Here is a 15,012-nt window from a genome sequence, read left to right on the forward strand (position 1 = left end):
ATGCATGAGGTGTATTCAAATCTACAAAATTTGACTGAGTCAGTTGAACAAAAAGTCACCACATTAAATCAGTTTGTGGTTGAAGAGACGAATGCTGATATGTTACTGGGGCTACAATGCACGACCACCGCAGTCAGTGCAGTCAGAACACAGAAGCTTGTTCAAGAAATGGCTGTATTAATTAGATATATAAAGTAAGAATGAAAGAGTACAACGTAAAGATAGATACTTATCGATAATCAAATCATGTTGATTTAAATGAAAAAAATGCTGACTGGTCACAACAGAGAAATACATACAGGCGCATTTACAACAGTAGCCTACAAGCGCATATGCGCATATTCACGCACACCCGCACAAACACACAAACACAAACCTCTGCGACTTCAATGTTTATGCATGCTTATCAGAGAGCTGCATCAATAATATTTACGCAGATACAGCTCAATTATATTTTACAACAAAAACAAATCGTGGAAGCAACGTTAAAATAATTAAACTATTCAGCAAGCCATTTACCAGGTCCGTGGTCATGTTCTGTTGAGTAGTGGCAATCATCTTTGCTGTCTTCAACAAGCGTCTTCCTATAATTAAAACGTGCTCCTTTTAGCACCTGGTTTGCAAGCATGCGTTGTTCGCAAGTTGTCCAAGTGAAAACATTGATCTCTCTCTCTCTCTCTCTCTCTCTCTCTCTCTCTCTCTCTCTCTCTCTCTCTCTCTCTCTCTCTATCCTCTGTCTCTGCGGGATGGAGATTTTATGTGTGTGTGTGTGTGTGTGTGTGTGTGTGTGTGTGTTGTTCTGTATATGGTCATTTGTCAATTCTTCATTGCTTTTCAATCCATACCACTGATTAGCTCAGAAATTAATCAAGACACGGGTCATTACCTCTGTCTCAGCAACGTTTCATGGTCATACCCACTGGGCACACACTGGTTGAATCAACATTGTTTCCACCTCATTTCAATGAAATTATGTTAAATCAACGTGGAATAGACGTTGAATTGACGTCTGTGCCCAGTGGGTAAGTAGTTGTGGGGCTGAAGGCTGGGCTGCTGGTCTTACTGGGGCAACACATCAGCACTAAACAGCTACTGAATTCAAATAGCCTAATAATGATGACAAAATAAATATAACATCACAATAATCAATATGATATAATAAGAAGAATAAATACGAATGTATGTTAATTAATACTAACACTTAATAACTATCATAATAATAATCACCATTAAAACGTAATATGGATTATTCTAGATTTTCCCAACTGTGCATTCATATTTTCCCCCATTTTATTTAGGCTACTGTTGCATGCTGCATTTTGAGCTGATTTGTGCTGGCATCGCCTGATTATTCAAATATTGGGGGAATCAATTGCACCAATTTACAATAATGCATATTTTGTGTTTATTTTAATTGTACCGTTATTTAACTAGGCAAGTCAGTTAAGAACAAATTCTTATTTACAATGACGGCCTACACCGGCCAAACCCGGACGACGCTGGGCCAATTGTGCGCCGCCCTATGGGACTCCCAATCATGGCCGGTTGTGATACAGCCTGGAATCGAATTCTGTAGTGACGCCTCAAGCACTGAGATGCAGTGCCTTAGACCGCTGCGCCACTCGGGAGCCGATATAGAGGGGATCAGTGGAGATTTTAGCATGTAAATCTTGGTGGGGCAAAAAAAAAGTGGGATGCATGCCAGCAAAGCCACAACACAACACAACACTAAACAATACATTAATTGCACTATAACGGTGATAAACGGTGCCCACAAACTGTTAGGGCCTACATAAAGCTGTCCCAACAGCTGTCCCAACAGCTTACCACTGCTACACCTGGCTATCAGCGGAGCCTAGTTTGGCAGCGAAACAGTTCATTCAGCCTCATTTACTGCCTTATAAAAAAACATAGCTGATATGGCTGACTTGCTTAAACAAATGCGGTTTCTAATGACAATTGAGATGTACAAACTATGGCATAAGGAGACAACCAGCGTAATTTCGAATAAGATATTAATGAGCGAGCTAGGACAGACGTAGTCAATATAACTATTTGTTTAGCACTTTTTAAATGTAAAGGGACAGAATTCAGAACATGGGCCGTTCTTAGTGTTCTCCCTGTACACCAAGTCAGAACCGAAGGATAAATAAAGAGGGCATATAAGCAGACAATGAAAGCTCTTACAATATTAAATTATTACATTTCTCTATAACAGGTTATAGGCTACATGTGCACCACCAAGTCATAACAGTAGGCAAAATTAAGAGGGGTAAATAGACCAAATTATTAGGGTGAGGCACATGGGCTACTAACATCTTACTACACAACATACACTTATGTTTACTTTCTTAGTTACAGCATACATATCTCCCTGGCATATTACATCATTTATGCAGCAGCATACAATACATTTTTGGATTCACCTTGTTGTACTGTGCTCACTTGAACAGGAAGATGGCAGGGTGGTCCTTCGTGGGCAAATTTTGTCATCAAAGAAAGAGAATGAGGCCGGATTTACAATTCCGAGTTGGATGACCGTTCAAAACGTATTTTCCCAGTTGGAGCTCGTTTATTCCCAACTTCCCAGTTGCAATGCTTGCAGTTAGCCACTGTCAGCGATTACTTCCAAACCACTCATTGTTGAATTTGCGATTTCCAACTTGTTGTGTAATGTTTATGTACAATGGCTGATGAGCACCGATACGTTTTATTTATAATTTCTCTTCATTATTTCTCTTCAAATGACAAGGATTAAAAAGGATTTGCCAGTAGATTGTCGACTTGATTCATGATGATGACTGCTAGCTAAGATTTTGAAAGTAAGATGTTGACATGATCAATCCAATCAAAGCTACTGTACATATAACGTGATTTGACGTCATTATATCTATGGCCAATGACCTTGAACCTTCTTGGAAGGGCACTTCTACTGTAACTCTATGGCAGCAACCAAGGGGCTTGAATTTTCTAAGTCTACCCTTAGACTTGGCGATGACAGAACACTAAGGCAATCACGGCGCAACGCTCCGTATTTTCTGCTGGTTTGCCCCACCACCACAGAAAGCACTGAGCTAGGCTGAAACACCATGTTTGTATGCAGCTTTATTAACTCAATGATATCTCTTTTTATTTTTTACATTGTTTGCAAACTGATATGTGACAAGTATTAATGGAAAAATAACATGCAAAACAGGCAAGCCCCCCCCAAAAAAAAAAAATTCCACTGGAGGGAATTAATGTATTCAGTATGAACTGATTTTTCTTATAAAACTGCTCTATGTGGAGGACACTGGCCACTTTAATAATGGAACACTAGTCACTCTAATAATGTTTACATATTTTTGCTTTACTCATCTCATATGTATATACTGTATTCTATTATAATGTATTTTAGTCTATGCCACTCCGACATTGCTCATCCTAATATTTCTAATATTTATATATTCCTTAATTCCATTATTTTACTTTTAGGTTGTGTGTATTGTGTGTATTGTTGTGAATTGTTAGATATACTACACTGTTGGAGCTAGTAACACAAGCATTTCGCTACACCCGCAATAACATCTGCTAAACGTGTATGTGACAAATACAATTTAATTAGATTTTGACAGGACTGTCTGATCCTGGATCAGAGCTAAGAGGCACCCTTTTTTATGGGGCGGCTGGCCCCTGTGCGCGTTGACGTACAGTTGCGTAAAGAACGTCAGTTGATAATCATTGGTTAGTGTGTAAATTTGAAATGGAACGCGCCTGTTTTGCTTGAATACACACTTCCAGGAGCTGAGCGTGAGGTGACCCAAACAAATGAATAACACAACACACTTGCTCATCCAGTGCCAAAACATTTGATTGTGAAAAGGTTTTGCCTGCCTTATTTCATTACTCAGAGTGGTGGCTTCAATAAACGGTATGTAAATGTAACGTTAGTTCTTCTATTAACGTTAGCAGTTAGCATGCTAGCTAGCTAACGTTAACTGTTGGCTAGCTGTAGTTTTTTGAATCATAGCTACATCACCAACAATGTTGGCTAGCTAGCCTAGCTAAATCTACTGTTGCTTAGGAACTAGCTAAATGTTTTGTATGTGCAAGTTAACATTTATTTTTATCAGCGTTAGGACAATCAGACTGTTTAGTCACATCTTGAACGTTAGTTAGATTACTATAATAAATAGAGTACAGAGTAATGTCGTCTTTTTGTAGGCACTAACTCCGCCATGGTTCGTTGGACAAAGCCTATGAGAAAATTAATGGAGTTTTTGGATAAACGCCGAAAATAAGGTCTGTGGTAAACACAGGTTTAGGAGATTTTATACGTTTTGTTTTGATATTATCTTAATCTAACCTCACTTTTTGTGAATTTTGAAGATTTTATGTAATAAAAAAAAGCACAAAGGCTTCATAATTCATAAAGGTCATTTTAACTGACTGATATTATCTCATAAAACAAAACGTATAAGATCCTCTAAACCTGTGTTAACCTTATTTTAGGAGATTATCCAAAACCCTATTCTTTCCCCATAAGAATGGCTGAACGAACCAGAAGTAACTCATTTCCGGTTTATAGGACTACAAGGTGGCGAGCTCTATGATTAGGGTTCGCCACCAGACACTTCTGCCCTAGCAATTAGCCTGGGGATGTTATTCAATATTGACATTTAGCAAACTTATTTTTAAAAGCCTCATAGAAGTTCATTATCAGTATTGGTTTCTATGTGGCCTTTATTTTTTTTCAGAAGATGGACACTGCTGTGCTGAACCTACACAGCTTGTTTGGCAATCTGCGGTCTCATGTAGACATACTCAATGAGAGCATTGAGCCCCGTAAGTCATTCGGTTTAATTTGATTTGACATGGAGATTAATAATATAGACGATGGACAAGATGTATTTAAAGCTATCACACCTTATTGTCCATCTTCTCTTATCAGAGTTCATCCAGATGGCCCTCAACTTTGAGAACTGCCGTCGTAAATGGCTCAGGGTTGAGCAGGACCTGGGATCCTGCAAGGAAGTGCTTGCCAAGGCAGAAACGGAGAGGGGAGCCCTGGAAGTCAAACTCAAGCATGCTCGAAATCAAGTCGACGTGGAGATCCGCCGCCGCCAGAAGGCAGAAGCTGACTGTGATAAGTTGGTGTGTATGCACAGACAAAGTCTATATCTTAATATTTGATTTTCTTCTCTTCACTGGCACCCTCAGACTGGTTCACTCTTCTCCCAATAAACTGTTGAATGGCTTCATACAACTCCTCTCCCTGTGTTCTGCTGTGTTACAGGACCGCCAGATCCAGTTGATTCGGGAGCTTCTAATCACTGAGGGCTCCAGCAACAGCATCCAGCTGAATGAAGAGCAGCGTTCAGCTCTGGCCTTCCTTAACGCTCGTTCTCAGGCGGCACGAGCCAACCTTAACACCAGCCGAAGGTAAGGACCCACTGCTAGTGCCTTGCTCCTGATCATGAGTTGGAAAGCTTACCAACGCCTTTTCTATTAACATATCAACATCTGAAGGGTTACTGAAGTTACAGCATTTAATTTAGCTATTTTCCATAGATTGAAGACCATAGATGAGTCTGCCTCCATTTTATCAGACATCAGCTATGACAAAACGGATGACTCTCTGGTAAGTTTATCTTTGTCATGTCTAAATGCTTAAGCCTCTGAATCAAGTATATCACTCATATCCAAACCATTAGTATGGAGCTAAAGCAACCAATACATAATATCATTGAGATGATAAGTTGGAATATTTTGCAATAATGTTAGTTTGATAAACCATTCCAGGACTGGGATTCATCCATCGTGAGAACTGTGCGACTGAAGAAACGTGAAAAGAGGGTAAGCAGTTCATTGGAATTATTTATTGAATGTGTGAATGAAGGGGGGGGATTGTATTTGTTATTAACATGTTTGGCATCTTCATTACAGCGCTCTGCATCCAGGAATTTCATTGATGGTCCCCCATGTGCTTCCAAAAGGTCACGATCAACAGGCAGAACTTCTGAGAAGGTAAAGGTTTTAGTTTCATTTAATTTCTATAAATATGCCCATCGTCCGAAAAAATCTGAAACCCTACCTCTTTAAAGGGTATCTTAAATAAGACATCTGTCTTATACAGTGGGGAAAAAAAGTATTTAGTCATCCACCAATTGTGCAAGTTCTCCCACTTAAAAAGATGAGAGAGGCCTGTAATTTTCATCATAGGTACACGTCAACTATGACAGACAAATTTAGAAAAAAATATCCAGAAAATCACATTGTAGGATTTTTTATGAATTTATTTGCAAATTATGGTGGAAAATAAGTATTTGGTCACCTACAAACAAGCATGATTTCTGGCTCTCACAGACCTGTAACTTCTTCTTTAAGAGGCTCCTCTGTCCTCCACTCGTTACCTGTATTAATGGCACCTGTTTGAACTTGTTATCGGTATAAAAGACACCTGTCCACAACCTCAAACAGTCACACTCCAAACTCCACTATGGCCAAGACCAAAGAGCTGTCAAAGGACACCAGAAACAAAATTGTAGACCTGCACCAGGCTGGGAAGACTGAATCTGCAATAGGTAAGCAGCTTGGTTTGAAGAAATCAACTGTGGGAGCAATTATTAGGAAATGGAAGACATACAAGACCACTGGTAATCTCCCTCGATCTGGGGCTCCACGCAAGATCTCACCCCATGGGGTCAAAATGATCACAAGAACGGTGAGCAAAAATCCCAGAACCACACGGGGGGAACTAGTGAATGACCTGCAGAGAGCTGGGACCAAAGTAACAAAGCCTACCATCAGTAACACACTACGCCGCCAGGGACTCAAATCCTGCAGTGCAGACGTGTCCCCCTGCTTAAGCCAGTACATGTCCAGGCCCGTCTGAAGTTTGCTAGAGTGCATTTGGATGATCCAGAAGAGGATTGGGAGAATGTCATATGGTCAGATGAAACCAAAATATAACTTTTTGGTAAAAACTCAACTCGTCGTGTTTGGAGGACAAAGAATGCTGAGTTGCATCCAAAGAACACCATACCTACTGTGAAGCATGGGGGTGGAAACATCATGCTTTGGGGCTGTTTTTCTGCAAAGGGACCAGGACGACTGATCCGTGTAAAGGAAAGAATGAATGGGGCCATGTATCGTGAGATTTTGAGTGAAAACCTCCTTCCATCAGCAAGGGCATTGAAGATGAAACGTGGCTGGGTCTTTCAGCATGACAATGATCCCAAACACACCGCCCGGGCAACGAAGGAGTGGCTTCGAGAGAAGCATTTCAAGGTCCTGGAGTGGCCTAGCCAGTCTCCAGATCTCAACCCCATAGAAAATCTTTGGAGGGAGTTGAAAGTCCGTGTTGCCCAGCGACAGCCCCAAAACATCACTGCTCTAGAGGAGATCTGCATGGAGGAATGGGCCAAAATACCAGCAACAGTGTGTGAAAACCTTGTGAAGACTTACAGAAAACGTTTGGCCTGTGTCATTACCAACAAAGGGTATATAACAAAGTATTGAGAAACTTTTGTTATTGACCAAATACTTATTTTCCACCATAATTTGCAAATAAATTCATTAAAAATCCTACAATGTGATTTTCTGGATTTTTTTTTCTCAATTTGTCTGTCATAGTTGACGTGTACCCATGAGGAAAATTACAGGCCTCTCTCATCTTTTTAAGTGGGAGAACTTGCACAATTGGTGGCTGACTAAATACTTTTTTTCCCCACTGTATCCCCACACACTTTTAATGCACTTGTCTTTTCCTTGTCTTGACTTTGCTGATAAATTATTTTTTGAGAAAAAATGCACTTACTACGACTGTGGTTGTCTCACCTAGCCATCTTAAAGGGAAATGACATCATTTTCAACTTCATATTAATAATCTCTAGCACCACCCGAGCATCAACATATGTGAAAATGGCGCGTTTCTATGTTTTGTATTAAAAAATGTGTTTCCAATGACATCAACCAATTAGTAGGCAATTTATAAGGCAATGCTTACTCATTGGTTAAAATCACATGATGTAATTGTAAACTATTTTTTTACTACAAAACATAGAAATGTGCCATTTTCACATAAGTTGATGTTGGGGTAGTGATAGAGATTATTAATATGAAGTTGAAAAATGATGACATTTCCCATTAAGATGAGTGCACTAACTGTAAGTCACTCTGGATAAGAGCATCTGCTAAATGACTAAAATATAGATAACTGTGAGCGGTTACTCAATATACTGTTGAGGTTTACAGTGACTTGACTGATGTTATGTTTAATGGTCGTAGGGAAATGAGTCTCTTGTGGCCAAGACTACAGTGACCGTGCCTGCTGACGGAGGACCCATCGAAGCCGTCTCTACTATTGAGGCTGTTCCCTACTGGACTCGGAGCAGGAGAAAGACTGGTAACAGCTCTTACTCATTTACTGTGGATTTGATCAGCTTTAAAATAGAAGATGGTATTTTTTTGTGTTTTTATGTTGAAGCATGTTAGGATATTTATTTGGGAAGCAGAATGCAGCTGGACTACATTAGTTTATCCTTGACAATGTGACAAATGTTCATAACTCATCATAGCTGCATTGTCAGAGCAGTATTTGACCTCTTTCTCTCTTCCTCCTGTTCAGCTACACAGGAGTGGGACTCTGAGTCAGTAAAGTCTGAGGATGTCATGTTCAAACAGTCCAGCCGGCCAGAGAGAGACAGCAGGCCCCAGGAACCCAGCACGCCCCAGGGCAACGGGGGTGTCCGTCTTCACGAGTTTGTCTCCAAAACGGTAGAAATGTCATTTGTTTTCAGGCAGAGGGGGTTATTACATGGGTGACTTGAGATGAATTTAGCAAGGCAGAAAAAGCTTTTATTGAATTAGCTTTTGTGATAAAAATGTATGTTGCTTTGGTTCTTATTTTTGGGTTAAAATGACAACACATTTATGGTTTGTGTGAAATTGTATCAACCAAGCTTTGTTTTACCTCATGCTCAGGTAATCAAGCCAGAGTCGTGTGTGCCTTGTGGCAAGAGGATCAAGTTTGGAAAAATCTCCCTGAAGTGCCGTGACTGCAGAGTGGTCACCCATCCAGAGTGTCGTGAACGCTGTCCCCTGCCATGCATCCCATGCCTGGGTGGCACTCCTGTCAAAATTGGACAGGTACGGGGGTGTTTCTTATAAATTCTCGACTTGTATTTTAATACTTAAACAATACGTTAATTCTGATACATGCAATATCTCATGATTTCAGTGTCCTCTAATGGGATAACCATTCTCTCTCTTACATTTATGACCATCCCAGGGCACGCTTACAGACTACGTCTCCCAAGTCCAATCTCCAATGATTCCCTCTTTAGTGGTGCACTGCGTCAATGAGATTGAGCAGAGAGGCCTACATGAGGTGAGTTGTTGTCTCCAGTCTGTCAACATTTTTGTCCAGACCGCCTCCCACTGGGCTGAATAAGTCTGTGTTTTTTACAGCTTAGTTTATACAGTAGTAATATAGCTTCGAGAACGCTTTATCTATGATTGAACCCAGTTTCCCCGTGCTCTTTTCTCTCCCAGACCGGCCTCTATCGGCTGTCCGGTTCTGACCGCACGGTCAAGGAACTGAAGGAGAAGTTCCTGCGTGGGAAGACTGTCCCGCTGCTCAGCAAGGTGGATGATATCAACTGCATCACTGGGCTCCTCAAGGACTTCCTCAGAAACCTCAAAGAGCCCCTCCTCACCTTCCGCCTCAACCGCACCTTCATGGAGGCTGCAGGTGGGTGTTGGCCCTATTGGGATAAAACAATACAACTTTATCTGTGGTTGGTTCGGCCAGTGGTTGACTAGTAGACTGGATAAATGTGTCTTAGTTTCTTTGCATAGCCATTTTGTCCTTGGGCACACTGAATGTTTTGGTTAGTAATACAGTCAAATGTGGTTGTGTTCCTTCATGATATTCTTAGTCACCAATAAATGTAGTTACTAAGTCCCTGCAATGTTCAATTCTTCCTCTGGAGTAAAACAAATAATAATCAAAATGTCTACAACTCAACTTCTGTGCTCTCTACTGACATTTCACTTTGTCCTCAGAGCTTGCGGATGAGGATAACAGCATTGCCCTGATGTACCAGACCATCAGTGACCTGCCACAGGCTAACAGGGACACCCTGGCCTTCTTGGCCATTCATCTTCAGAGGTTAGCATCTGCTGTGAAGCTCTCCTTATTCATTTTATATTTAATTGTTGCTCCCTATCTGACCCTTTGAGCTCTATTGCCTGTGTTCCCCCTCCATAAATGGTCTCCTTATTGAACAACATTCATTCTCTTTCAGGGTTGCACAAAGCCTGGACACTAAGATGGACATCACCAACCTGGCTCGGGTGTTTGGGCCAACCATCGTTGGCCATGCAGTGCCTGACCCAGAGCCCATGGCAATACTGCAGGACACCAAACGCCAGCCCAAGGTAACTCATTACAACAACAGTCTTGGTTTAACTTGCAGTAAAAATACCATGGTTACAATTAATGTGTAATTATTTTAAGTCTTGGAAGTTGTTTGATCTGTCTAGCCCCTGCAGAAGATGAGACATATGCTGTAATTCCTAAGGAAAAAATAGAAGCTAATGGTTATCTATTATTACCCAGGTTATTGAGCGTCTGCTGGGCCTGCCGGTGGAATACTGGAGCCAGTTCATGATGGTGGACCATGACCAGCCGCACCCTGATCACATGATTATCGAGAACAATAACTGTTATACCCCTGACCACAAAGGTGAGCCTAGTCAAGCCTTATCTCAGCAACCCAGTACCAAATCTCATGTGAGTGCTGGCCTCTGGCCAGCTCCTCGATTAGGTTCATGTGTTATTATATTGAAGATTTATGAAAATATGTTATATTTAAAAACGAATGCAAATGTACAGGTTGGTAATCTGGTCCTCTGTAGCTCAATTGGTAGAGCATGGCGCTTGTAACGCCAGGGTAGTGGGTTCGATCCCCGGGACCACCCATACGTAAAAATGTATGCACACATGACTGTAAGTCACTTTGGATAAAAGCGTCTGCTAAATGGCATATTATTATTATTATTATTATTATTATATTATCTGACTAATGTTGACTGTGTATTGATATTGTTCCAGTGAGCATGCTGGGTCCTCTCACCACTCCAGAGCACCACCAGATGAACAAAACCCCGTCCTCCAGCTCTCTGGGTCAACGCATGAGGTCCACCCTGAGTAAGACTACACCCAAGTAAGCACTCTGTCCTGTCATGCATTTTACTTATTCAGCATTTGTGTTGTAGGTCACTGCAATGTGTATGTAGATCCTGCCTGAAGGACTTGGGTTGTCACTAGTCTCAATGCAAACGCCATTGTTCAACAAAACAGACAGACTTGAGTTCATGTAGATGACCTCTGAATAAGTACTTTCACCAAGTTCTTAATTTGCTCCCTTTTAACTTTGGCTTCTATTGACTAATGCTAATCTGTTTTTTGTGTTGTAATTTTCAGATTTGGGAGTAAGAGCAAGTCTGTCGTGGGAGTGGGATTCAACAGTCGCCCGGGAAACTTCTTTGCGTCTCCGCTCCTCAAGTAATCCAAAGCAGCTGCAGAGCATCTCTCTGTTAACTAATGTTCAATACCTAGCAATAGATAGATTTTTACTTGTTTTATTTTACACAATTTTACACAAGACTGAGACAGTAATGCATCCACAGATGCTTTGTTATGTGTTTTTATATATCTAAATGGTAAGATTAGTGTTTTTACGTGTGTAAAAAAAAATATATATTTCTAATCAAAAGGGAAGGTCTCTTTTGGAGCTCAGATGTTTTTTAAAAGTTGGCTCCGAATCAAGATGCTTTCCATTGACTTCTCATAACCTCAGGCAGTGATATGTACTAGGTTTGTAGATACAATTTAAGGTTTTCTTCAGTATCCTCCTGTGATATATTTACAAAGAAACATTTGAACATTGGTTGAGAATGTGCGTGTCTGAATTTAGGCAGGTGAAAAAAGATTGATCTTATATTAATATATCTAACATGCAATTTGCGCATCACCGGTTAGAAAACAACTTTGCATAGAGCTTTTTAAGACGGGCTTGAACTGAGTTATTGCGGGTGGCATTATATTTCTGTTTTGATATATTTTCCTGTCTCTTTGTATAATCACCTTTGAAATGTCTACATGCTTTAGCAGTTTGATCGTACATGTTTAACTCCATTTCTTTTCTTTTTTTACATACTCTTAATACGATAAGATGCAGCATCATAAGTCTACAGTGTTCTTTAGCTATAATTATCTAACATAGAGATAACCAAGTAGCTGTATGCGTGGTGAGTCCAGTACATTTTGCCATTGAAGAATCATATTCATCTTACTTACAAAACTTCACCTGTTTCCTTTCCTGAGTGTTGTATAATATAGCTTACACTCCAAGTGGTCCTCGGACATTGATTACTTCAGTTTGACTTTCTCTTTATGACCATTTTGTTTGCACAATGGAAGGTTGGTTCTGGCTATAATGTTCTGCACGCCTAACGGCATAGAATGCTGCATCAGAGAACCCGTGTGTAGAAATGGTGGCATTTCCACAAGAATGTCAAATTTGCTTTGATCAAAGCGCTTTCTGGTCCAGTTGTTTTGTTCAAGTACATGCTGTATGATCTGTGATTTGTAAAAACGGTATACAGTACATTTAAACTGGTCTTTCTCATTGCCTTTTGTTGTGTTGCGGTACTAACTTGAGAAAATACAGGTAACTGCCAAAATAATGGAAACGCTTGCTCAAATGAGGGATACAAGGTATTGAAAGCAGGTGCTTCCAGATAGGTGTGGTTCTTGAGTTAATTAAGCAATTAATATCCCATCATGTATAAAAATGCTGGGCATGCTGTTATTTTGGCTACCATGGCTATGCCCCTATAGGATGACAATGCCCTCATCCACAGGGCACGAGTGGTCACTGAATAGTTTGATGAGTATGAAAACAATGTAACCCATATGCCATAGCCATATCAGCCAGCAGATATCTACCCATTTATGGGAGATTCTGGAGCAGTGCCTGAGACGGCGCTTTCCACCACCATCAATGACACACCAAATTAGGGAATTTCTCGTGGAAGAATGGCGTCGCCTCCCTCCAATAGAGTTCCAGACACTTGTAGAATCTATGCCAAGCTGTATTGAAGCTGTGGTGGCACAACACCCTATTTTTTTAAAGACACTATGTTGGTGTTTCCTTTATTTTGGCAGTTACATGTAGCAGAATGTAGATAATTCAGAATGCTACTGCAGTCGGTCAGGTCATTACTCCACAGTTTCCGTGTTCTCACTATTCCTCTCTACATGGTTTATTTTGCATTTTTACTCAGAAATGTAAAAAACTTCCAATGGTGTAAGGAATAACAGTCCTTGCATATCATCCAAAGCAGACTAGAGAGAATAGCACTGATACAAGTAGGTCTACTACATCAACTGACTTTTGCAGTGGAAAAATACCCAATCGTCATACTTGAGTAAAAGTAAAGATACCTTAATAGAAAATGACTCAAGTAAAAGTGACTCAGTAAAATACTACTTAAGTCTGGTTTTAAATATACACTGCTCAAAAAAAATAAAGGGAACACTTAAACAACACAATGTAACTCCAAGTCAATCACACTTCTGTGAAATCAAACTGTCCACTTAGGAAGCAACACTGATTGACAAATTTCACATGCTGTTGTGCAAATGGAATAGACAACAGGTGGAAATTATAGGCAATTAGCAAGACACCCCCAATAAAGGAGTGGTTATGCAGGTGGTGACCACAGACCACTTCTCAGTTCCTATGCTTCCTGGCTGATGTTTTGGTCACTTTCGAATGCTGGCGGTGCTTTCACACTAGTGGTAGCATGAGACGTAGTCTACAACCCACACAAGTGGCTCAGGTAGTGCAGCTCATCCAGGATGGCACATCAATGCGAGCTGTGGCAAGAAGGTTTGCTGTGTCTGTCAGCGTAGTGTCCAGAGCTTGGAGGCGCTACCAGGAGACAGGCCAGTACATCAGGAGACGTGGAGGAGGCCGTAGGAGGGCAACAACCCAGCAGCAGGACTGCTACCTCCGCCTTTGTGCAAGGAGGAGCAGGAGGAGCACTGCCAGAGCCCTGCATTGTGGCCTCCAGCAGGCCACAAATGTGCATGTGTCTGCTCAAACGGTCAGAAACAGACTCCATGAGGGTGGTATGAGGGCCCGACGTCCACAGGTGGGGGTTGTGCTTACAGCCCAACACCGTGCAGGACATTTGGCATTTGCCAGAGAACACCAAGATTGGCAAATTCGCCACTGGCGCCCTGTGCTCTTCACAGATGAAAGCAGGCTCACACTGAGCACGTGACATACGTGACAGAGTCTGGAGACGCCGTGGAGAACGTTCTGCTGCCTGCAACATCCTCCAGCATGACCGGTTTGGTGGTGGGTCAGTCATGGTGTGGGGTGGCATTTCTTTGGGGGGCTGCACAGCCCTCCATGTTCTCGCCAGAGGTAGCCTGACTGCCATTAGGTACCGAGATGAGATCCTCAGACCCCTTGTGAGACCATATGCTGGTGCGGTTGGCCCTGGGTTCCTCCTAATGCAAGACAATGCTAGACCTCATGTGGATGGAGTGTGTCAGCAGTTCCTGCAAGAGGAAGGCATTGATGCTATGGACTGGCCCGCCTGTTCCCCAGACCTGAATCCAATTGAGCACATCTGGGACATCATGTCTCGCTCCATCCACCAAAGTTGCACCACAGACTGTCCAGGAGTTGGCGGATGCTTTAGTCCACGTCTGGGAGGAGATCCCTCAGGAGACCATCCGCCACCTCATCAGGAGCATGCTCAGGCGTTGTAGGGAGGTCATACAGGCACGTGGAGGCCACACACACTACTGAGCCTCATTTTGACTTGTTTTAAGGACATTATATCAAAGTTGAATCAGCCTGTAGTGTGGTTTTCCACTTTAATTTTGAGGGTGACTCCAAATCCAGACCTCCATGGGTTGATAAATTTGATTTCCATTGATAATTT

The 15,012-nt window shown here is 41.5% G+C and overlaps 2 protein-coding genes across 2 annotated transcripts in view; one reads left to right on the plus strand and one right to left on the minus strand.

Annotated features, from left to right (window-relative positions):
* LOC311149919 (inactive dipeptidyl peptidase 10-like) overlaps nucleotides 1–4,917 on the minus strand; it is a gene marked incomplete at its 5' end in the record, with an annotated part of 41,413 nt that extends 36,496 nt beyond the window's left edge. The window contains 2 exons of the mRNA XM_084187148.1: nucleotides 520–603; nucleotides 4,906–4,917. Coding sequence (XP_084043274.1) covers nucleotides 520–603; nucleotides 4,906–4,917 — 96 coding nt within the window. The remainder of the gene's footprint in view (nucleotides 1–519; nucleotides 604–4,905) is intronic.
* A 19-nt stretch (nucleotides 4,918–4,936) lies between these two features.
* Nucleotides 4,937–12,679, plus strand: LOC311149777 (rac GTPase-activating protein 1-like). Its single transcript, XM_084187005.1, has 15 exons — nucleotides 4,937–5,133; nucleotides 5,276–5,421; nucleotides 5,551–5,620; nucleotides 5,782–5,835; nucleotides 5,926–6,006; nucleotides 8,269–8,386; nucleotides 8,609–8,757; nucleotides 8,965–9,129; nucleotides 9,272–9,370; nucleotides 9,535–9,733; nucleotides 10,048–10,153; nucleotides 10,290–10,422; nucleotides 10,604–10,730; nucleotides 11,099–11,210; nucleotides 11,471–12,679. Exons 1-15 carry the CDS (start codon nucleotides 4,942–4,944, stop codon nucleotides 11,553–11,555), a joined length of 1,836 nt encoding a protein of 611 aa, XP_084043131.1. The 5' UTR covers nucleotides 4,937–4,941; the 3' UTR covers nucleotides 11,556–12,679.
* The last annotated feature ends 2,333 nt before the right edge of the window (nucleotides 12,680–15,012 follow it).

The sequence above is a fragment of the Coregonus lavaretus genome, assembly GCF_964263955.1.
Source record: "Coregonus lavaretus genome assembly, chromosome: 22".
Lineage (NCBI taxonomy): Eukaryota > Metazoa > Chordata > Actinopteri > Salmoniformes > Salmonidae > Coregonus > Coregonus lavaretus.

Bases quoted from the DNA above. Each gene is read 5' to 3' on its own strand.
- LOC311149777 (XM_084187005.1), top strand. From the start codon at position 4,942: ATGGCCCTCAACTTTGAGAACTGCCGTCGTAAATGGCTCAGGGTTGAG. The intron at 5,134-5,275 runs GTGTGTATGCAC...GCTGTGTTACAG, and splicing joins AAGCTGACTGTGATAAGTTG to GACCGCCAGATCCAGTTGAT. The intron at 5,836-5,925 runs GTAAGCAGTTCA...TCTTCATTACAG, and splicing joins TGAAGAAACGTGAAAAGAGG to CGCTCTGCATCCAGGAATTT.